Source organism: Palaemon carinicauda, chromosome 1, assembly GCF_036898095.1.
Source record: "Palaemon carinicauda isolate YSFRI2023 chromosome 1, ASM3689809v2, whole genome shotgun sequence".
NCBI classification, from domain to species: Eukaryota; Metazoa; Arthropoda; class Malacostraca; order Decapoda; family Palaemonidae; genus Palaemon; species Palaemon carinicauda.
In genome coordinates, this window is record NC_090725.1 from 302,909,235 (window position 1) to 302,934,391 (window position 25,157).

At 40.6% G+C, this 25,157-nt stretch overlaps 2 protein-coding genes across 7 annotated transcripts in view; one reads left to right on the forward strand and one right to left on the reverse strand.

Moving 5' to 3' along the window:
- Aplip1 (JNK-interacting protein Aplip1) overlaps positions 1-7,111 on the forward strand; it is a 437,635-nt gene extending 430,524 nt beyond the window's left edge. For 2 of the 3 annotated variants that reach the window (XM_068393055.1, XM_068393047.1), the window contains exons 8-9: positions 1,134-1,312; positions 5,801-7,111. In XM_068393055.1, the coding sequence (XP_068249156.1) occupies positions 1,134-1,312; positions 5,801-5,873 (252 nt within the window). In that variant the 3' untranslated portion in view covers positions 5,874-7,111. Of the gene's footprint in view, positions 1-1,133; positions 1,313-1,579; positions 1,638-5,800 lie in introns of all 3 variants that reach the window. The other variant, XM_068393039.1, reaches the window with a different exon arrangement.
- A 1,781-nt stretch (positions 7,112-8,892) lies between these two features.
- The window catches only part of LOC137658387 (leukotriene A-4 hydrolase), a 124,655-nt gene continuing 108,390 nt past the window's right edge, over positions 8,893-25,157 (reverse strand). For 3 of the 4 annotated variants that reach the window (XM_068393092.1, XM_068393067.1, XM_068393083.1), the window contains exons 12-13: positions 24,731-24,951; positions 11,690-11,920 (exon numbers count right to left, since the gene is read on the reverse strand). In XM_068393092.1, coding sequence (XP_068249193.1) covers positions 11,800-11,920; positions 24,731-24,951 — 342 coding nt within the window. In that variant the 3' untranslated portion in view covers positions 11,690-11,799. Of the gene's footprint in view, positions 11,539-11,689; positions 11,921-24,730; positions 24,952-25,157 lie in introns of those variants that run through there. The other variant, XM_068393076.1, reaches the window with a different exon arrangement.

Below are 25,157 nucleotides of genomic sequence, written 5' to 3' on the forward strand. Positions count from 1 at the left end.
AATAATAAGATAGAATAGTGTGCCCGAGTGTACCCTCAAGCAAGAGAACTCTAACCCAAGACAGTGGAAAACCATGGTACAGAGGCTATGGCACTACCCAAGACTAGAGAACAATAGTTTAATTTTGTAGCGTCCTTCTCCCAGAAGAGCTGCTTACCATAGCTAAAGAGTCTCTTCTACCCTTACCAAGAGGAAAGTACACTGAACAATTGCAATACAGTAATTAACCCCTTGGGTGAAGAAGTGTTTATTATCTCATTGTTGTCAGGTGTATGAGGAAAGACGAGAATATGCAGAGAATAGGCCAGACTATTCTGTGTTAGTGTAGGAAAAGAAAAAATAAGCCGTAACCAGAGAGAGGGAACCAATGCATTATTGTCTGGCCAGTCAGAGGATCCAATACCTCTCTAGTGGTAGTATCTCAATGGGCGGCTGGTGCCGTGGCCAACCTACTACCTACATATGATTAGCACCCAAGCCCACTCTCCACCCAAGCTAGGATCAAGGAGGGCCAGCAGACAATGGCTGTTGATGACTTGGCAGGTAGACCTATAGCCTGCCCCCCCCCCCCCCCAAACCCCCCATCCTTAGCTCACAAGGAGGGTGAGGTTGCATCTACCAAAGGAACTAACGAGTTTGAGCGGGACACGAACCCCAGACTGGCAATCACCAGGCAAGGACGCTCCACCAGGCCACCACATACTGTACAGACTTTTGAATGTATATTTTATTTGAACCGTGAGAGTACACATAATTTAGAATGCTTATACTTTCATGACATTGAGTATCTAGATTTTTAATATGGAATATTTGATAAATGTTAATTGTGTACTGTTATATCATACAATGAGAGTAATCATATGATATGATGTTATGAGGTAAATTATAGTAGGTAAAAACCTGCATGAGTCAGAACTATGAAGGTTCTTATTTCAAGTTGATAGCTGCAGCCTTCCTCATTCTTTACTGATAAATATATACTTGAAGAGAGACTGAATTCAGTAATTCATTCAGAATTATTATTACATAACTGTTCTTTAATAGGAAACCAAATAGTTAATGTGCTTCGGCCATAGTTTTTCATTTTTGCTCTACAATTTCCACTAATAAATTGTTCTCTCTTTCACCAACAGCCCAACCATGTTCCATGCCATGATTACTTCTACCATCTGAAGCATGTCTCCTTTTGTGCTTTTCATCCAAAAGATCATCGTTACTTTGGTTTCATTACTAAACATCCTACAATCCAGAGGTTTGCTTGTCATGTATTCAGAAGCAATGACAGTACCCGACCTGTTGCAGAGGCAGTAGGGTAAGAATTTATTTTTTATAATTTAAGATTTTGGTCTTTGTGTGTAGGTAGTACATATATGACATTTCTAGACAGCTAATTTGATTTCATTCAGCAGTGTTATCTCTGTTCTTGATTATTGCCAGGATGTAAGCCAAAATATGTTGACTGGCATTTAGTTTTGTGTATTGTTTCTTCTTTTTAAAGAAAAATATATAAGCTATAACATCTAGTGTGTGTGTATTTTAAAGTAAGATGATTAATTTAAGAATTGTTTTACATTTTCAGAATTGGGAAGATCAAAATAAATGACAGCAAAATTATAAACAGACCACATTAAAAATAAGTAATAAACATTATATCTACCTGTAGCTAGAACCATAAGCTAGACGGTACTAACATCTGATAGTACCTTGCACTTGAGGCTTAATATTGTTACTGCTGATGGAGATGTCACACATTTTCTCTCTAGATTTTAGTCATAAGGATTTTTAGGTAGTATTCATATTTTCTCTTTTATTTTTTTATATAGTTGGAAAAATATTTCAAAATAATTAAAAGATCCTATAGTTTTCATAGAATAAATTGCTCAATTTTTAGGGTATCAGAGTTAGCTTTTAGTTTTGGAATATATTTCAGTAAGAATATTATGTTGATCAATCAAGAAGACATGAATGATAAAAAAAATATTGTTCTTTTATGGAACCAAAACCTATGAAATAAATATTAAGCAGTGTAGCTTAATTTCTTGTATGGTTAAATGAAATTCGAGTTTATAATTCAAAATATCAAAGCTTATTAAGGAGATATATAATCCATGTGCTTCATTTACTGGAATAAATATAATTTATAATAGATAAAGTTAGTGTTGTACACTAATGCTTCTAACCCATTTTGTTGAAAATAATCCTAGGCTGTAAACTTGGCTACATTCTTTTAAAATTAGGAACCCTCAAGCTGTACTTTCTATTATAACTTGATTGGTTATACACTATATAAATATATTCTTTAAATATTTTAGCTTAACCAATAAGTGCTTTTGGATTGTATTTATATATTCTATTCATATATATTTTTTCTCTTTAAATTATATTGTATCCATTTATAAGCTCAGTCATTTATGTTTTCTCATGTTCAAAACTTTATATTTAATTTTCAGTCGTTCCCTTAAGAAATTTGGCAAACTATATTGATCCACATTAAGTCAGTGAATCTACCAGATCTTGATTTGCCCTCGATCATGAAGTGAAGCTTCAGTAACCAGATCTAAAATTGCCGGAGAATTTTTCCAGTTACTGGTTGCGATCATTTTCCTAGTCGGTGATCTGTAGGGTCCATGGGAGTACAGTATCTAAAACTTTACTTCACTGATTTTTGAGATTTATGTAGTGATATCAGATCAGGTGGTAGACTTCATACATTCATTAGTCACACTCGTGCTCCACCTGATTGCATGGACCCTGTCCATTTAATCTTCTTAAGTTGGTGTAAGTTTGATTATTTTCCCCAACTAACATCTTTTCTCTATAAACATCATAATTAATTTCTCCTTTTTCTTACATTAGGCTGTAAACACTCCAGCTCCAGCCATTCAAGGTCATGGATGTGTTGGTTTCTGTCCTCTAATTTCTTGTTTCTTACATTAGGCTAAGAGCATTTCACCCCAGCCATTCAAGATTGTAGATGTTGGCATCTGTCCTCCAACATCCAGGTTTAGGACAACAGTCTTTCCATGTCAAAAACATTGCTTCTCTGATTAGCAAAGTTAGGCAACATTGGTTCTGGTCAGTACTTGGATGGGTGACCAACTAGGAACTTCAAATTCTGCTGGTCTTTTGGATAGTCCTAAAGTAATGGAAGCACAATAATACCCCAACCTACATCGTTAATTGGTTCCAAGACACCCGAAGTAAGTCAAATTTTGACATAGGTAGCATTTTTGCCCTAAAAAGTGACACATGTTTCATATACAGATGTAATAAATGCAAAAAAGTACTTACAACCTGCTATCAGTTTATAAAAGCCAGGTACCTACATTATTAGGTTTCCGTGTAAAGTACACTACTGTACAGTAAAGCGCTTCCATCGTTAATGTATAGCAAAAAAAGGGACAAGTGACGAAAAGTCAAAACTGACACACAGTATGTCGAATCTACATAAAGAGAAGTATTACTGCACATAGGTTCTGTATTAAAGATTGCCCTTAAGCATAAGAAATTTCTTGGAATTTTATGGGTGGTTCTGAAATTTTTTGTAGAGTCCTCTCTATGAACCCATTTTTTCCCTTGTTATCTTTTAAAACACTTTTTCCTTCAGACTAGATAGAAAATTCTTTCAAAAAGGTTATAACAAGTCTTATGCTGTCAAGGGGTTTTATGATGATAAGATAGTTGTTTCCCATCCTCCTGTATTGTAAGTGTAGAATCATTTAAGTATCCAGGAACTGCCCAGGCATTTCTCCTTACCTGCTCTTGATTTTATTGGTGAGGATCCTCATGGTCTCTTTCCCTTGCTTATTCATGTTAGAAATCTTGTGTTCTTTTATAAAAGAAAAATTAATCATTAATGCAATTTGGGCAAGATTTTTCTTCCTTCACTTTGGATCAGAGTTTAGGACGTTTGGAATTTTGCCTCTTCCTTGAGAGGCGTGGCTTCCTTATCCACCTCTTTGCTACAGTGACTGTGTTTGACATCAAAATATGCCCTGTGATACACACAATGATGTCATATACACATTTACAAATAAACCTTATGGAAGTCAAAATGCGCTCGTACATTGTGCAGATGAGTCAAGTACATGGTCATATATCACACTTGGGAAATTTCACATAAAGAGCTATTTTAGTCTGTTTTTGTTGCCATGTACAATTACACCACTCTCTCTAGCCAATGGCGACATTCCCCACCTGAGGTTTAGAGACGTATGGATCCTCACACCTCACCCCACCACCAACCGGAATACTGGCAATTCTAGTTCTTCAACCTTCATAGGTTCTTAGCCCATGACTCCCACCCACAATGTCACTAAAACGTTCAGCAGTGCAAGTTGTTGACATGAAAAGATTTGCCCTTTTCTTATTTTATCCCTTTTTTACCAACTATAATTGCTACAAAATAATATAATCTCCACACACACACACACACTCTCTCTCTCTCTCTCTCAATGCTATAGAATATTATATTCTCATCATTCTTTTACACTTAAACTTTTTGGCATACTTATTTATCGTCTGACACATTATGCATCTTTCACCATAATTATAATATAAGATAAAGAATTATAAATAACATACCTTAGAGCAGTATGCAGCAAACTTATTTCATAAGAAAATCAATATTCTATTCCTCACTAAATTATAGAAAATGGTGGAATCCATATACAGTATATGGGAGATGATGAATAGCTTTCCATATACCGTAATTTTTTCAAAATAGAAGTATATAAGTAGGTACCCAGGTCATAAAAGGGTTGCGTACAAAACTGGCTGCACTTGTGTAAATACATAAAGACATTTTAGCAATAAGACCATTTGTTTGAAAAAAACAAAAACAATTTGAAACAGGAAATATAGACATTCTCCTAATCAACATTGCAATAATCTGCGTTTTCAAAATTCTAAGCCAAAGATGGAAGTCCTCCCCTTAATCTGATATATGTACTCATTGATAAATTGATTTGTGGAATTCAATTCAAGGATCTAAAATTATTTCTCTAATATGAATCTTTTGGAAAATTTTCTGCAGGATGGTCAATGAAGCAGGGAGGCCAGTTTACTTCTTTGTCTTCATTTTTAGTTATTTGTAGCATAAGGTTTCCTTTTTTATACATATTAAGTATAGTAATCTAACTTTGTATTTTGTTATTGGTTTGATTAGCCCTGTCATTAGGACCTTTACCTTCGTAGACTTACACGTGGACCACATAATTCTCATATCATATATTTTGGAGAAGTCTCAAGTCTATCTCCAACTCCAGTTTGGATCAGACAATGGTGGCTGGATTTGACGAAAGAAAGTTTAGTGCAGCTTTTCTTTGTTTATTTATACTTCATCTCATTTAGGTGCATTGTATGTATCCCTTAAATGTATTACCACTATCCCTACATCCTCTTGAAATGTGGCAATCAGCATATAAACTCGGGTTAGATTAATATATTTTTTTTTTTAATTTCTATGAAACTAACCATTATAATACTTATCTGTTATTCATTGGAATTCTAACCCACCTCCCCTCTAGTAAATGTGAAAAAAAAAAATACTGTATGTGGTGTTGGTTCCACCTACCGACTGCAGATTCTATAATAGTAGTATAAACTCAGAAAAATTTCTTGTGATTTTAGATCTTGTTTATGAAGCTTCAATTTAAGAAAACTGTAGGCTAATGAATATCGGGTAAGTGTTGAAATAAACTAATTTTGTAATAAAAGAGTTTTCCAACACCTTTTTGATTTTTAGCTGTGCTTCAAATACACATGTAAGAATTTTGCATATTCCACATTCATATTTCAGACGTGCTTTCCAAAGGTTTTACCAGAAGTTTATCGAAACGGCATACCCAATTGAAGATATTTACCTTGAGTGATACTTCTTGGAAACCTACTTAGCCTCGGCTGCCTCTCTGGAAAAGCAAGAAAAGATAAACCTCAGGCAAGAAGAGACACAGGCCCCATCTGTTCGAAATGACAGTCAGCAGGAAACAGAGGGTGTTTTGTGTATGATTCTAAGTACTATGCTGCTTCTCATTCTCAATATTATTGTTTATAATTATAAGATAATGTTCGATATCACGTAACACATGCAGTAATTTAAGTGTGTAAACGTGATAATTTGAATAAAGTGATATAACTAAGTCAAAAAAGTTCCTTGTAATGTGTTGTGGCATAGAAGTGTTGATTAATAAAAAGAAAATGTGGTAAAACTTTTAGTACAGTACTTTCTTTTTGCTGACTTAGTGAGAAACCTTTCAAACTAATTTAGTTTCTCCCAGACTTGCATTTGTTGTAAGAAAAAGCATGTGATGACACACTGGTTTTGTTAACAAATTTGTCTGACAGCTTCGTTATTCAGCTTGTGATATTTCAGTTTTATCTCATGGTATGTAAACTCACTAATACAAGCTGAGAAAGTAACTGTACGTAGATTCCGTTTTAAAAGTTTTGGTTAAAGAATCAAAATACGTTGTTGAATTGTTACTTTTTGTGTGGTAATTTTCTTTCATTTTTTACTTTTGTTATTGATTAGCTTTTTACTTAGTATAAGTCGATCACATTTCTGAGGTACAGTATATATAATTAAACATGTCAACTCATTTAGAGAACTATTAACCATTTATTCTGTCTTTATCATATTAAGACAAATGTAATAGTGATATTCATGAAAATGTTCATATGAAATATAGTATGCTTCTATAAGTGGTATGGTGTGTACTTTGTTATAAATACTTTACTGTAAACATGATAGTACATTATACTTTATTTTATTTAGCATTTTTGCCATAGTGATTTTGAAAGAGAAGAAGCTTTCTTCTGACATTTTCTTGGCAGAATTTCCCTTAAATTTTGGTAAAAAATCATTATTTACATGAATTTATGGTTGGAAATAGTCTCCAAACTAGTGATTTCTGACGCTGAGTAAGAAGACATGTCTGATTACTTAAAAGAAGCAGTAGTAGATTATCATATATCTGTTTATAAACTGTAATTTGCTCCATGATAGCACATATACATCAATTTATGCTTTGGTATAAGAAACTTAGTATCTTCTTGCTTCTGTACAAAATCAACATCAATTCTCGTACATATAAAAACTAAAAATAATTGATGAATTTGGATTTCATAAATAGGTTTCCTTGAAAATTAAGGTGGATATTTTCTCCACGTTCTTGAATTTGGATAATAGTCTACATTGATGCTTCTGGCACATGTGATAAAAAGATTATACTTCTGTAGACTAAAAGCTAGTCTTACTATCATTTTACTTGTATTGTGAATAAAAAGAAACTTATGATCCTATGAAAATTAAATCACATATAGCTTGACCTTTGGCATCCTTTCAAGATTAAAAAGATAAGGACCAAGACTAGAGTGAGGCAGCATAAGTAATAATCAGTGAACTTAGCAAAGGTTCCCTTTCTAAACTAAAATTTTCTCATAAAAAAATAAGGATCTTTGGGGCTAGAGCCTGACTAGGCTCAATTCAGGCTAAAGCCTCACAAGATCTTGCGAGCTTTTAAATGATTCCGACTGTGGAGGAAAGTGCTTGTACTGTATCTTTTGGAATTCCTGTGCAACATTCTGCATCTGTATATAATGTAAATTCTATACTTTGTGATTTAGAACTGAGTTCTACATTTAAAAACTGTTTTCATACTTATAGATATGATAAGAATATGAATAGGCCATCATATAATGAACCTTGGATTTTAGACCCTTGATATGTTTAAATTTGCTTTATTTTTTCATCATTGATGTAAAATAAACCATTTTTTTTGTTTGTTATGCACTTGACTGCATAACAAGTTTGCATGATTATGGATTTGTATATAGAAACTGAATGGGCTATTTGGAAGTACAGTAGATTTAAAGGACTTGCCTAACCAACAAGTCTTATATATTATACACTATAGCATACAGGTTAATGTATATCAATGCTAGAATGGATATGTTGAGCTAAATTTGGAAAACTCCTTCCAGAAGGTTAAGAGTATTATATTGTATATTCTGAGTCATGCGTCTAGTCTTCATCCTAAGATGTAGTGTCAAGCAACTTAAATTGTTTATGTCATTGATATTTAATTGAAGGCTCAACTTCTTGATAGGTTTGTTACATTCAGTCTCTAGACCAAATTCTCTGTAATGATTACTTGTTTCTTCCGATGCCAAATCAATAGATTCTTGTTCTTATGGTTAAGGTATTGGTATGTACGGTATATCCTACCTTAGCATCACACTTCTTGTTCAATGGATGCATGCATTGAGGAAATTAAGTCCAAATAAGATTGTTTAATTTTCTTGGCACCTGTTTGCTTTAGATCAGACTTTAAATTTTTTTGTAGGAATGATAAAGAAATAAGGAAAAATTATTTGAAATCAAAGCTTTTTGTAATTTACCAAGTAAAATGTTTTGCTCTTGGCATGAATTATACTTTAAAAGGACATTCCATTTCTAAAAAAGCACTTACATGACATGATATCCTATTCGGTGCTTTTCAGCAGAACAATAATGCTTCCAGTTCAGACCACGATAATTTTTATCCAATACTGTAGGCAAAATATTGAGACAATGTACAGCAGTCGGTTTAAAGCACAAAAAAGTCGAGGCATGAAGCAAAATTTTCACATTCCAATTTGCAGCCTTTTCAGCGTGTAATGTCATGGTTTCCACAATGTATTAATTTCATTCTTCCAATCCATCAGGTTTATAAAATCTTACCTTGAACTTGTACTTTTTAGTTTGCAGTATTTCTCCTGAAATCATATATAATAAGGATTTAAACAAAATAATCTACCAGTAACTGTGAAAATATTTAATCATATCCCAGTATGCTGTCCTGTTTGTAAGTTATGAAAATGTTTCACGACAATAATTGTTTTTATTTTTAATTTGTTTCTTTACAAACAAAAGGATATCAAATTAATCAATACCTTAAATCTAATGTATGTAACCTTAACTCATTAAATCTACTTTGTATAGGGCAGTAACAGAAATGTGTATACTGTATAGCATAACATTGCAGCTTTATTATTACTTCTTTCTTGGTAATTGAAAGCACAAGTAACAACTAGAAATAATCTGTCCAGGAATTAAATTACTAAATTTAGATGTGAATGATGACTTTTGGTATTACTCAGCAATAATGCTACAGAAAACAGCTTTATTTATCAAGCAATATTCCAATTTACTTTTACCAAATGTTTATATTTTAAAATAGAATGTGATGTTCTATTTGGTTGTCAAACATAACTCCAATGTAACTGAATTTATATTTAAGCAATATTCCAAATTACATTTACCAATGTCCATAACAAATATTTTAAAATTGAACATGATGCTAATTTTGTTTTCAAACAAAATGTAACTAGATTAATTCAAGCAATATTCCAAATTACTTTTACCAATGTTCTTAAAAAATTTTTAAAATTGAACAATGCAAATTTTCAAACATAACTACACCAATGATGTATACAGTGTTTAATTTTGTCAAAGACATGAAATTTGATTTCAATATTTAGAGCTAATTTTATAATGCTCTAAACCCTTTAATTATGGAACTAAATTTATCTATTAAATTTTGCAAAATACTATCAGGGGTAGGGGTTTGGGAAAGCCTTTAGGTCTAACTGCTGAGTCGTCAGCAGATATTTCCTTGCCCTTGTTTGGGTGGAGAGGGGCTTAGCCACTGATTTTATGTATGGTTGGTCTCTTGGACACTGTCCTGTCCATTGTATCTGCCACTCATGAGCGACATTTAAATTTATGCTATTTATGCATTTAGCTATTGCAATGTAGTCAAGCCTCTGAAAGTTCCAACGCGTCAGGTGATAGCGAGTAAATTGTGCATCATTTTTCTTATGAGTTTGGAGACATACAATAGTGTTAAGGTATGGTTAACTTGCCATCAGAGATGAAAGGACATTGAGCTATTTAGCAAAATGGAAAATGCACAAAATGGATTTTAAGTAAACTATTATAATAGTGTGTATAGGACTTCACTTCCTGTAAGTTGTAAGACTATTAAAAGAATATCCTATATGAATGTATATCGTTATATAGTGCAGTAAGTAATTTCAGTCGTGATATAGAGGCAGTGTAATAAAGACTAAGGTTTATATGGAAAGTATATTCACATGTATATTTCATGTTTGTTTGGAATATGAAGTTCACATTGCTTAACCTAAACAATTTCAGTAATTTTTGATGGTATGTAAGAAAAAGTGTAAGCAGATACAATAAAGGGAATGAACTATACTGAATACCAGATAACATTAAAATCTTTAGCATCAGGAGTTAAGATTGTATATTGAAGAACTAAACTATGGCATTAAAAAAGTCAAAATTAATGTGGTCTTCCAGTGCAATTTCCTGTCGTTTATCATAAAAAAAATACTGTATTAAGCATTCGTTATTGTGTGGTGTTCTGTGACGGAGGAGTTATATTGGTAGAATGAAATTTTGTTTTATTATGATTTTGATTTTAGAATCTATGAGCATAAAAAGTTATCAGTATTTCAATTGTTATTTGTTGTTGATGTTTATGAACTAAATATAGAGGAGGAAAAGCCTAAAAATATTCAGCAAAAGGGCAAAATACTAATCACTCATTTTTCATTCATTTAATAGACAGCTTGTTTAATGAATAAATTCATACCATCATTTTATTTTCATAAATCAATGACCAAGACATTTTCCCCTACTATGATTAAGTCACCTTGAACTATGGTGTTTATGACCAAGGATGTGTGTGTTTCTCAAATCTTGCCTTATAAATTGATCCCATTAATGGTGTATATATAAACACACACACTTATGGACATTTATGTAAATTGGGTGAGATCCAAGGCTGGTCTGGCATGCACAGATATCCTCAAGAGTTCAATCAAAACAGGTTTTATATCTTATGGGTAAAACAATGGTTTTACTTTGAATCTCAGAGTTATGTTGTCTACTAAAATGACTTAATAGTTGTGTGTAAAATTAACTATAGATTTCTTTTTACCTTTCCAATGTTTGTTTTTTTGTAAATTTTTACAGGTGATGCTAATGTGGAAAGTACAGTACCATGTACTTTGCTACTTGTGTCATTCTAAAAATAAAATTTACAACACATTTCTGTAATAAAAAAATTAAAAATTACCAAGTAAAATTCTTAAATTTGTAACTTCATAAATTCTTCACTGCTGGGTATCGAGTCTTGATTTTAAGAAATTTTTTTGTTAAGACCTTATAAAAAGAAAAATAATCATTCATTTTAGATGTACAATTTGCTTCCCTGTATTTTGTTTTACAGAAGGGTATGTAAATCATCCATGATTATAAAGAAAAGTAATATTTCCTGATCAAAAAGTTGTGTTATAAAGCATCATGTAAAAAATAAAAAAGAACAATTAGAATTCATCCTTAAGTTTCTTGACATCTTCAAAAGAATTTAAGGCACATTGAAAACAGCACAGTTAGGCAATGCAATTCTTCAGCCTTGGACTCTATTCCACTTTGCATCATCTACCCCGACAATATGGTATGGAATGGTACTGCAAATTGACAGATCAGCAAAAGTTAAAAATAATATATGGCTTTCGTTATATGGTGTATGATTTTATCCCTTCTAAATTAAATTCTCTTTCTTGAATAACCAGGTTACCTTCAATACTGGAATTATTTATTGGGGTTAATTGAATCCTATTGCTATAAAATATTTATTAGATCAACGTATAAATCAATTACAACTTTATCATCCCTGTAAAATTCATGTAACTTGAGAAAAGTTTTGTCCATACATCTGGCATACCATCTTATTCTCCGAGATGAAGGTCTTTAGCAACTACGTAGGCAGCAACGTGCATCATGGAATCTTTATTTGCCTTAAATGTTGCAATGGCACGGGGACGGACCTCCTCCCAAGCATAAAAGTCCCTATTGAAGAAATAAGACATTTTAAAAACAATTTGAAAACAATTTGTATTTTTCTTAGACTACACAAACCTGAGTTCTGTACTTAATAGGATACAGAGTATAGAGATGTCTGGAATACAGCAGTTAAAACTTTTAACGAGGTGTAAACAACTGGCAGGTAGTTACGCTGCGGGCGGTGGGGAGGTAACCATGACAGTAACCAACATAGGTAATGAACTCAAGAAAATTAAAATTTCTTTTAAACTATCATTGTTCCAACACGGAGTACTTACCTCGAACTACTTTCTTAGGAGTATCTGGGATCTCCCAACCGACCAGAATTTTGTGTAGTTTACCCTATTCCGTTTTCTATGCGGGGTAACCTCTGGCGGAGGGAGTGATACGCGCCATGAGGCGACCAAGGGTCAGAGAGCATGCTTGCTCACGTCTCAAGCTCCAGTAAGTTTTCTGGTTGCGTCGTGATAACATCTCTCCTTACCCAGTTTGACCCTTTGTGTCCCACGTGGTCCCCTTATCCTACCTTTCCCTCTGTGTTCCTGTGTCGTTTTGGTGCTTTATTGGCTCGTTATGGAGCATCCCCGCCGTTGCTCCGGGCCTATGGCCGGTAAATCTTGTGGGGCCTTTCTTTCCAAGCCGGAAGTCGACCTCCACTCTTTGTGTTCATCGTGTAGGGGCAGTGTGTGTTCCCTACAGCCACGTGTCCGGAGTGTGAATCCTGGAACGAAATTCAATGGGTGCGCTACGGCACCAAAAAGAAGAAGGCTACCAAGAGATCGCCGAAGAAGTCAAGCATTGCCTCGCCTCTTGCTTCGCCCGCTGCCTCTTCGGAGATGGCTTCTCTGCCGCCTTCCCCTACCCAGAGTAGGGGACGAGGTAAGTCCGTTGTGGGAAAGCGGCCCATTGCTCTTCCTCAGGAGTCTGTGATGTCTGTTGGTGGGGATGTTATGTCAGCTCAGGCAAGTGGGGGGCCTGAAGGAGGGACGGGAGTGTGTTCGAGAGATGAGGTCCTGGTGCCTGGTGCCGACGATCCTATGTGGGGGAAGCCCGCTTCAGCCTCTTCCCCCGCTACTTGGGTCTGCGTTTCAGGTACGTCAGCAGCCGGGGTAGACTCCGAGAAGCAAGGTTCACCAAGTTTGGACCCCCTCGCGTGGGCGCCCATGAGACTGGAAGAGGAGTTCGACACCTGGTTTGTCCGCAGGAAAGTGGCTCGCTCTCCCCCGGCACCGTTGGCAACGCTCCCGCCCGTCTTTCTTCAACCTTCTTCACCAGCGGACCGGCACGAAGATCCACCAGCAACTCAGGACACCTCGGACGATTCAGCACGCTCCTTCCAGTCATCGATCTCCTCTTTTGGGTCGTACTCTTTCCCCTCGGAGGGCGAAGGTCCGAGGGACTCGAGGAGGAGACGAGGAAGGTCCCGCATCACGCCACGCCAGGAGACGTTCCAGATCCCTCAGGAGGAAGCACAAGAGGAGCCGCGCGTCAAAAGGCGAATGGGTGCGAGTCACCATACCCCGCAGCCACCTCCTAGGATCTTCAGCAGCCCCGAGTACCTCTGGCTGGCTCCCTAGAGCTCCTTTGCCATCCTCGCGGTACGTCTCCTCCAGCAGACCCGATCATCGACAGAGGTCATCGCACCAGGTCTCGGTCGACAGGCATAAGCCCGCGAAGGTTACGACTTCATCCGCCCAGCGGAGAGTCGCCCCTTCGGACTGGCAGCCTTGACCCAGCCTCCGGTTCTTCGATGGCCCCCACTGAACGAAGGAACCAACCAGCCAGCACGGGGAAGCCCGCGGCTCCATGGATCTCCGCAGGAGCTCCATCCGTCCAGCGGAGGTAGCCGCTGGCTCGACCCGGCAGCATGGCATCCATACCTGGTACCACGACAGCTCCATTCAAGCTTTGTGGTGAACCGCTGGTATACCAGGGTACTCACACCCCATGGATTCCCCGGGAGGGGGTAGACCCATGACGGCTACCTCCAACCCGGTGGCTCCATCCGTGATGGAGCCAGCCCTCCATCGTCCCGGCCACCCCCGTCCAAGCATCAGAGGCGGCCACTGACACACCCATGACGGCTACCTCCGTCCCGGCAGCTCCATCCGTGATGGAGCCAGCCGCGCCATCGTCCCGGCCAGCCCCATCCAAGCATCGGAGGCGGCCACTGACATAGCAGGGTACTTACACCCCACGGATTTCCCTGGGAGGGGGTAGACCCATGACAGCTACCCCCGTCCTGACGGCTCCATCCGTGACGGAGGCAAAGTGGCTTCCGGCCCTAGCGGGTCGAACAGGGCTCTTGCCACTGCAGTGCCTGCCTCTGTGGCCGCTGGAGAGGCCCCCGCATCTTTGCCCAGTGTCTCTTTGGCTCCGTCTGCCCGTCGGATGTAGACGTTGGCACACGTAATCTTTACCTTGCCTTGCCCGGCAAGTCACCGGCTCCATCCGTCCAGCGTAGGCAGCCGCTGGCTCGGCCCGGCAGCATGGCATCCATACCCATTGCCACATCAGCCCCAGCCAAGCATCGTAGGCAGCCGCTCGCATATCAGGCTACTTACACCCCACGGATTTCCCTGGGAAGGGATAGACCCGTGATGGCTACCTAGGTCCCAGCGGCTCCTTCCGTGATGGAGGAAGCCGCTCCATCGGAGCGGCCAGAAGTGAGGGATACAGCCGCCCTCCAACGGATCAATCCGTGCTCGAGGATGCAGCCGACACGGAGGATCAAGTGGTAGAGGGCTTGTTAGACACGGCCAAGTGTTCCCCCGGCGAAGTATCCTCCTATAGACAAGTCCTGGCTCTCATCCGTCACCACCACAGATTAGACGAGCCTAAACCGTCATCAGGGCAGGATTAGCTTTCAGGTTTGGGGAGGATGGTGGATAACCCCAGCCAGCGGAATCCATCCTTGGCCCTAGTGCGGGACGTGGCACTAGGCATGAAGCTCGTCGATAAATACGTTGAGGGGACATTAGAACTCCCGAAGAGCCCAAGGGTCCTTTAGGCTCCTGCCGGGACTGAGGACCCAGGAGAAATTCCATGTTCCAGACGGGCTTCATGCAGGTCCCTGCTTGTTGGAAGAAGCCTTTGCAACGTTAAACCAGGGCAGTGCAGATGACAGATCCCTCACTGCACCAGTGGTTTTCTCCCAAGCAGTGGCCTCCATGATGGAGGACACCTCATGAGACATAGTCAATGTGACCACCTGGCTGGACTAGTGGGCGTGCACCCTGGAAGGGTTCCAGCTATCTCTCAACCTGTCAGTACCACGGAATCAGGCCCTTCTACAAGAACTCATTCGCTCGGAAGGGAAGGCGATGAAGTCCCTTACCTTCCAGTCCCTGACCCAGTCGGCAAACTGGGTGTTAAGGAGGAGGGAAAAGGTCCTTTCAGGATCTCCCGTAGACTTCCCGAACGGGAAACAAAGTTTCGGAGGAATGCGCCGGTGTGAGGTGAGACCGTGTTCCCCCTGCAGGCAGTAGCTGAAACTATGGAGAGAGTAGGCAAAATTAAGGACTCGGGAGCCCAGGCTGTCAGTGGCAAGACGTCCTCCCCATAGGAGACCATCAGCGGACGTGGCCAACCCACCTACGGCATCACTTCCTGGCAGCATCCCCGCGGCCCTCCCGCAGGAGCGGTGCCCCAGCCCAGTCCTCCTTTAGGCAAAATACGCCGGCTCAAGAAGTGCTAGCAACCTTGAGGGAAGGGGATTTCATGATGTCCCTGGATCATCAAGGACGACTTTTTCAGGTCCCCGTGCATCCCTCCAGCAGGAAGTTCCTCAGGGTGAAGTGGGGATTCCAGTCTCTGCAGTTCAGGACTCTGCTTCGGACTGTCAACGGCTCCTCAGGTGTTCACGAGGGTGGTCACTGTAGTATCAGCCTGGGCCCACAAGCAGGGCATCAGGCTGATCCAGTACCTAGACGACTGGTTGCTGCTTTCAGCCTCAGAGACAGTCTTAAAGGAGCAAGGAGCGAAGCTATTGCAGTTATCCAGGGAACTAGGGATCACCATCAACTTGGGAAAGTCCCAGTTAGACCCCACCACCAGGATAACGTACCTAGGGATCGTCCTGAACTCCCAATTAGGAGGGCATTCCCCTCTCAAGAGAGACTGAGCAACCTGGATCAAGTTATTCAACCATTCCTGATAGGTGCGCTAATGAGAGCCAAGGACTGGCAGAGGCTCATGGGCGAAGTTGGTTCCTCAGGGGAGGCTCAAGCTGAGACCAGTCCAATGGAAACTGAAGGACCTTTGGCCACAAGGAGCCCCGGACTCCAGGAACATGTTCCTCTGGTGATCCGACAGGGCGAACACCCTTGAGGGGTTACCATTCGCGTCCTTTCCTTCAGAGGTGTTGCTCTTCACAGACATATCAAAGGAGGGGTGGGTAGCCCATCTGCTCGGGGAAACAGCAGAGAGGAAGTGGTCCCCGGAGGAGAAGACCCTTCACATAAACATGCTCGAGCTACTAGCAGGCCAAAAAGCCCTCGCCAGGTTCGCCCATCGTCTCCGTGGAAACACGGTAGCACTCGGGTGCGACAACGCCACCGTGGTGGCATACATAAAGAAGCAAGGAGGTGAAATCAAGGGGGTTGTGCAACCTCACGTCTCAAATACTGGTTGGGCCGAAAAGGAACACATCAGCCTCACAGCCAGGTTCATTCCGGGAAAAGGAACGTTCTAGCAGACGGCCTCGGCAGGACAGGGCAAGTAGTGGGGTCGGAGTGGTCCCTACACCAACAGATCCCAGAAGGTCCTCCAGAGGTGGAGCTCACCGGTGATAGACCTTTTTGCCATGGGGCTCAACGAACAGTTCCCCGTGTTCTGTTCCCCGGTGCCAGACCTAGCAGCAGAGTTCGAAGAAGACTCCCAACGCTCGTGGGACGGATTCGACGTATATGCCTTTCCTCCCTTCGGGATTCTCAGGCAGGTTCTCAACAGGATCAGGCAGCCAAGAGATACAAGATTGATTTTGGTAGTGCCCTGGTGGCCGGAGAGAGAGTGGTTCGCGGACCTACAAGACCTGGCTATCCTTCCTCCGGGGCCTCTGCCGGTAAGAGAAGATCGGCCACACCAGCCCCACTTCCAAAGGGTTTCACGAAAACCCCCAGTGCCTTCAGCTACACGTGTGGAGGTTATCGGGCATCTACTAAGGAAGGAAGGATACTTGAAGAGGACAGCCTTGAGTATGTCCGGTTATCTTAGGAAATCCTCGGTCAGGATTTACCAGGCCGAGTGGGCCACATTTGTGAAGTGGTATGCGGTTCAGAACCTGAGGCCCCTGGATGCATCGGTCCACAGGATTGCAAGGAGCTCACCCTCAAGACGGTCTTCCTGTTAGCCCTTGTGTCGGCAAAAAGAGTACTGTAAGTGAGATTTGTGGGCTGTCTTACGAGGTCTCACACTTAAAGGGGTGGCGAGAAGCTACTTTCAGGTTCTTGCCTACCTTCGTAGCCAAGACTCAGAACCCAGCTGTTTGGGACCCTAGGTTTGAAGGGTTCTCAGTGCCAGCAAGCCTGTGTTCAGACACCCGAGGGACTTGCTACTGTGCCCAGTCAGAGCAGTACGTAAGTACCTAGAGAGAACGGCCAGACTTCGCCCCGTGACCAAGAGTCTGTTCGTCTCCTCAGGACTAATGAAGAAGCCGGTCTCGAATACGATCTCCTTCTGGCTGCGGCAGGTAATCATGAGAGCCTACGACAGTTCGGGGGTCTCTCTTCCAGGAAAGCCTAGACCCCATGACATTAGGGGACCGAGTACTTCGTTGGCCTTCGAGAGGAACATGGCAGTGGACCAGATCCTGAGAGCAGGCACGTGGTCAAGGCAGTCCACCTTTACGGCTCACTACCTAAAGGAAGGTTCGAGAAATCCTTGGACGGGTTCTCTCTTGGTCCTGTCATTTCTGCGCTCCAAAAGATTTAAGGTGTAGCTCCGGGGTACATGACCCTGGAGTCCTTCACCTTCCATGAGATACACTGTCAGTAAAAGAATACGTCTAAGAGGATTTTTACAGAGGTGAGGTACTTAGACACTAAGATAGTTTTTTGCGTAGTTTTTCTCTAATTTCTTGTTTCTATTTTTGGGTCGGCAGAACCTAGCCTCCTTTCTAGGTTCCTTTTTTCCCTTCGTAATCGGTCTCTAGGTCCGGAAGGCCACTCCCACCTTCTAAAGTATAAGTCTCCTAAGAAAGTAGTTCGAGGTAAGTACTCCATGTTGGAACAAATCACAAATTTTAAGTAATTTGTATTTTTCCTAACAGTACTTACCTCGAACTACTTTCGGGTTATGGCCTGCCCATCCTGCCCCGAGTGCCTTACAGGACTTCATAGAAACCTATCTGCCAAAACTTACTGGAGCTTGAGACCTGAGCTAGCATGCTCTCTGACCCCGGGTCGCCTTGTGGTGCGTATCACTCCGCCAGAGGTTACCCTGCATAGAAAACAGGAGTAGGGTAAACTACACAAAATTCTGGTCGGTTGGGAGGAGATCCCAGATACTCCTAAGAAAGTAGTTCGAGGCAAGTACTGTTAGGAAAAATACAAATTACTTAAAATTTGTTTGTGATTTTGTTCCTACACGTTCTTTACTTATAGAAGACTCGTCCTTAGGTGGGAGGAAATCTCCATTCACACTGGCTGGAAACTTAACCCGGGAACCAAGACTTGCATTTGAGATGCTACCAGTAATGGTTCCTTACACTTGTGAATTGCAAGAAAGAATGCAGGGATACACTAGTGAACTGCAAGAAAGAATGCAGGGATACACTGGTGAACTGCAAGAAAGAATGCAGGGATACACTTGTGAACTGCAAGAAAGAGTGCAGGGATACACTTGTGAACTGCAAGAAAGAGTGCAGGGATACACTTTGAACTGCAAGAAAGAGTGCAGGGATACACTTGTGAACTGCAAGAAAGAGTGCAGCGATCACAGCCTGTGCCATTGTAGGGTTGTTTTTGAGCTGAAAATGCCCCGAGTATTAACCTGGCAAAGAGAATGATGCATTTACCTAATCTTGTAGTATGCCTGGTATGTCACACTCGGGAGAAAGACTCCTACGTACTTTAATACAGAATAGCTGCAAGCTGAATGGGGGTATACCAGCATCGAGATCTAAATCCAGTTGGCAAGGTTTCAAAGCTGTACCCCCAAAAGAAGGGAGATAAAAAGAAAAGGGGCAGTCAGACAATCTTTTTGTCCCAGACTTCGATCTGATGCTAATGGTCTGCTAAAAGGAGCCGGGGTAATTATTCTACTCACTGTGCAGCTATAACAGGTCCTGATGAAGAATCCTGTGGGTTACACAACAGAAACAGGATACTTTGAGTTGGTTTATATTTCTCTGCCCATAAAACCTGCTAGAGAGATTCTAGAAGGGTGGCAAGTGCTTGCTCAGCTGACCTTGAGGGCTCTTGTTTAAGAGTTCATTCTGAGAAAGGAATCTATGCTCTTGACACAAAGTAGTGAATCAGTCCAAGGATTACTTCTTTCTTGTTCGCGTTCAGGCGGCAGAGAACCAGGATCTATTTGTTAATAGATCCTTGTTTATGATCCTCGATATTTGGTGAGCAGGAGGACGAGATTGGTTGTCTCCAGAAATCGGGGCAATTAAGCAGAGAAGCTGTTAATTGCTCTCCTGCTATTATCACTGTCGTTCAGCAGAGAAGCTGTCAGTAGGACTCTCCCATAATTACCAGTGCCGTTAAACTGAGGAGCAGTCAAAAAGTCAGTAGGATTCTCCCGCTTTTACTTGAGGTGTGGAAAGCCAACCACTACACTTTAGTATCCTGCATGCTCATCGAGTCAGTGACCACAGCAACACACTCCAAACCTCAGCTTCCAATGTTGTTTAGTTTGCTCTTACACATATGTATGTGATATTACTCTATATCTGTGTGTGGTGTGGTTTTGCATTTGTCTGTAAAATTTTGAATTTATTTCAAGCCCTACAATATTGCCTAAACTTTTTGCAACTTACGAGGCTTCTAAAAATGATCCCAAATGCCAAAGATGCTTGTTATATTAGACAAAAAAATAACTGTGACTTTTAATACAACAGCAAAATGGGAGGTAACTTCCCACAATTAGGCATATGCAAAGATGGAGTCTGCATTACCCCTTTGTATCAGTGATTGCAGGAAAAATTATAAAACATCCTTGCACTGAATATGAACTGCATCTATGAGAAGTCCAGGCAGCTGCATAGCAAGTTTACGGATGCTGTTGATGTCGATCCAGAACCATGATTATCTACAGCATCTACCAAACCACCTGAATTTAATGTCAACAATTACTATTTTAATAAATTTCAAATAAGATTCAACTTTCTGAGGGTATCCCTGAATTGAGATGCTGCCTCTGCTGACAAATAGGCCACTGAGGAATATGTGAACAAGATATTCTCTTGGAAACCGATTTCATTGCAGACTTTTATCATGATGAAAGAGGCCTGAGTCCCTGGATGAAAGGCATACAAAGATTTGACAGAGATGACGAGATCAGCTGATGATTTGTGCATTGCAGTTCAGAAATGTAATTGATGTAGCCATGTTAGTTTATAAACAACTCTTTATTATTATTATCATTATTACTTGCTAAGCTACAACCCTAGTTGGAAAAGCAGGATGCAATAAGCCCTGGGGCTCCTACAGGGAAAATAGCCCTGTGAGGAAAAGAAAAAAAGGAGAAATAAATCATTTTAAGAGCAGTAACATTAAAATAAATATTTCCTATTTCAACTATAAAAACTTTAACAAAACAAGAGGAAGAGAAGAAAACTCTAACCCAAGATAGTGGAAGACCATGGTACAGAGGGTATGGCACTATTCAAGACTAGAGAACAATGGTTTGATTTTGGAGTGTCCTTCTAGAAGAGCCACTTACCATAGCTAAAGAGTCTCTTCTACCCTTAACAAGAGGAAAGTGCCCACTGAACAATTACAGTGCAGTAGTTATTAACCCGCTGAGAGAAGAAGAATTATTTGGAAATCTCAGTGGTCAGGTGTAAGAGGACAAATAGGAATATGTAAAGAATAGGCCAAACTATTCGTTGTGTGCGTAGGCAAAGGGAAAATGAACTGTAACCAGAGAGAAGGCTCCTATGCAGCACTGTCTGGCCAGTCAAAGGACCTCATAACATAGAAGAAAAGGCATCATGTTCATCACTATGTTCCTTATCCGCATAAAAAGAAGAGACGGGTACTCCATCAGCACAAAAAAAATTTACTCTGGATGACAACGAAATAGTGCACCACCTGATGAAGAGCAGGATTGCTGAAATGGTGTTATCAGAATAGCTGTAATGCTCTTTGCTTTACAGTACATTTATTTCATCATCATTACCTCTTACATTGTACAGTACTGCCTTGCTAACCTTCTTCATCAATCAAGTTGTAGAACTTTCACATGTGCGTGCACTAATTATTTTTTATCTTTAATTTGTAAGGATGTGTCTAAAAGTAAGTTTCAGTTTAAAAAGTTCAAGAGTGAAGAAAAGGTTAATAAGAGTGTGGAGAGGATATATAAAATCTTAGAATACATACATACATACATACATATACCAAGGCACTTCCCCCAATTTTGGGGGGTAGCCGACATCAAACAAAAGAAACAAAAAAGGGGACCTCTCCTCTCTGCATTCCTCCCAGCCTGACAAGGGACTCAAACGAGTTCGGCTGGTACTGCTAGGGTGCCACAGCCCACCCTCCCCTGTTATCCACCACAGATGAAGCTTCATAACGCTGAATCCCCTACTGCTGCTACCTCCGCGGTCATCTAAGGCACCGGAGGAAGCAGCAGGGCCTACTGGAACTGCGTCACAATCGCTCGCCATTCATTCCTATTTCTAGCACGCTCTCTTGCCTCCCTCACATCTATCCTCCTATCACCCAGAGCTTTCTTCACTCCATCCATCCACCAAAACCTTGGCCTTCCTCTTGTACTTCTCCCATCAACTCTTGCAATCATCACCTTCTTTAGCAGACAGCCATTTTCCATTCTCTCAACATGGCCAAACCACCTCAACACATTCATATCCACTCTAACTGCTAACTCATTTCCTACACCCGTTCTCACCCTCACCACTTCGTTCCTAACCCTATCTACTTGGGATACACCAGCCATACTCCTTAGACACTTCATCTCAAACACATTCAATTTCTGTCTCTCCGTCACTTTCATTCCCCACAACTCCGATCCATACATCACAGTTGGTACAATCACTTTCTCATATAGAACTCTCTTTACATTCATGCCCAACCCTTTATTTTTTACTACTCCCTTAACTGCTCCCAACACTTTGCACCCTTCATTCACTCTCTGACGTACATCTGCTTCCACTCCACCATTTGCTGCAACAACAGACCCCAAGTATTTAAACTGATCCACCTCCTCAAGTAACTCTCCATTCAACATGACATTCAACCTTGCACCACCTTCCCTTCTCGTACATCTCATAACCTTACTCTTACCCACATTAACTCTCAACTTCCTTCTCTCACACACCCTTCCAAATTCTGTCCCTAATCGGCCAAGCTTCTCTTCCGCGTCTGCAACCAGTACAGTATCATTCGCAAACAACAAGTGATTTACCTCCCATTCATGGTCATTCTCGTCTACTAGTTTTAATCCTCGTCCAAGCACTCGAGCATTCGCCTCTCTCACCACTCCATCAACATACAAGTTAAACAAGCACGGCGACATCACACATCCCTGCCTCAGCACCACTCTCACCGGAAACCAATCGCTCACTTCATTTCCTATCCTAACACATGCTTTACTACCTTCGTAGAAACTTTTCACTGCTTGCAACAACCTTCCACCAACTCCATATAACTTCATCACATTCCACACTGCTTCCCTATCAACTCTATCATACGCTTTCCCCAGATCCATAAACGCAACATACACCTCCTTACCTTTTGCTAAATATTTCTCGCATATTTGCCTAACTGTAAAAATCTGATTCATACAACCCCTACCTCTTCTAAAACCACCCTGTACTTCTAAGATTGCATTCTCTGTACTCAACCATACACTTTTCCAACTACACTCAACAAACTAATACCTCTTGAATTACAACACTCATGCACATCTCCCTTACCCTTATATAGTGGTACAATACATGCACAAACCCAATCTACTGGTACCATTGACAACACAAAACCAATATTAAACAATCTCACCAACCATTCAAGTACAGTCACACCCCCTTCCTTCAACATCTCAGCTCTCACACCATCCATACCAGATGCTTTTCCTACTCTCGTTTCATCTAGTGCTCTCCTCACTTCCTCTATTGTAATCTCTCTCTCATTCTCATCTTCCATCACAGGCACCTCAATACCTGCAACAGCAATTATATCTGCCTCCCTATTATCCTCAACATTCAGTAAACTTTCAAAATATTCCGCCCACCTTTTCCTTGCCTCCTCTCCTTTTAACAACCTTCCATTTCCATCTTTCACTGTCTCTTCAATTCTTGAACCAGCCTTCCTTACTCTCTTCACTTCTTTCCAAAACTTCTTCTTATTCTCTTCATATGAATGACCCAATCCCTGACCCCACCTCAGGTCAGGTGCTCTCTTTGCCTCACTTACCTTGCGCTTTACTTCCACATTTTTCTCTCTATATTTTTCATACTTCTCTACACTATTACTCTGCAGCCATTCTTCAAAAGCCCTCTTTTTCTCTTCCACTTTTACCTTCACTCCTTCATTCCACCATTCACTGCCCTTCCTCATGTTGCCTCCAACAACCTTCTTGCCACACACATCACTTGCAATCCCAACAAAATTTTCTTTTACTAACTTCCACTCCTCTAAATTATCAGTTTCTCTTACTTTCACTTCGTCATATGCCATTTTTAACCTTTCTTGATATCTGCTTTTTACCCCCGGTTTTATTAGCTCTTCAACCCTCACTAGCTCCCTTTTACATCCACTTACTTTATTCCCCTACTCTTTTGCTACAACTAATTTTCCTTCCACCAAAAAATGATCAGACATACCGTTAGCCATACCCCTAAACACGTGCACGTCTTTCAATCTTCCAAACATTCTTTTAGTTATCAACACACAATCCATTAATGCCCTTTTTACTACTCTTCCATTTGCCACTCTTACTCATGTATACTTGTTTTTATCTTTCTTTTTGAAAAAGCTAGAACTTATCACCATCTCTTGCTCAACACACATATCTACCAGTCTCTCACCACTCATTTTCACCTGGTACGCCATACTTCCCAATGACACCTTCTACCTCTCCAGCGCCCACTCTAGCATTTAAGTCACCCATGACAACTACATAATTCCTTCTACCCAGTCCTTCTACACACCTAGTTAATTCATTCCAGAACTCATTCTGCTCTTCTTCACTTTTCTCACTATCTGGCCCATACGCACTGACAAAAGCCCAACATTCCCTACCCAACATAACCCTTACCCACATTAACCTAGATGATATCTCCTTCCATTCCACTACTTTACCTGTCATCCATTCACTCAGCAATAAAGCCACACCCTCTCTTGCTCTTCCCCTTTCAATCCCAGACACTCTACCAGACATTTCACCAAACATCACTTCACCCTTCCCTTTTAGAATACATAAGGTCATAAAAAATTATACTGTACACTCCTGTACTGTTTCTACTTTACGAATTTTCACCTATCAAGGTTCTTTTTTTTTTAAATGTAACACCCACGATGGTCGAGGGATTACTGAACTATAACTTACACGTAGAATTGTTAAATTAATAAAGAGAATAATGTCAAGAAAAGCATAATTCAAACATCAATATGCAGAACCACTAACCTGTATATGGGTCTTACAAATTTCATTCGACCTTGATCAGTGACGAATTTTAGAGCTTCATCCACACATTCTGGCCAGTGGCATTTTAGTCCAAGCCGTAACCAACGGAATTTAATTTCAGAGTTGTTCCGAGAAGACATCGTATACACCTCCTCCATCTTTTCCAGTTTAGTTATCGATAAAGGTTCACACTCCAGTAACTGTGCCAGCCACTGACTGATCTAGTATGATACATAAAATTAGATTAGGTTCACAAAAACAAAAACATTAATATTAATGATTTTAATACTTGGCTAAATTCACTACTGTCCTCTAACAAGTAGCAATAGCTACAACTCTTAAATATAGATAGAGAATTTTCGAAGAGACCCACCATTGGTACAATGGGTGCCCTGTATACATTTCAAACCTATTTGGCTGCTGCCAG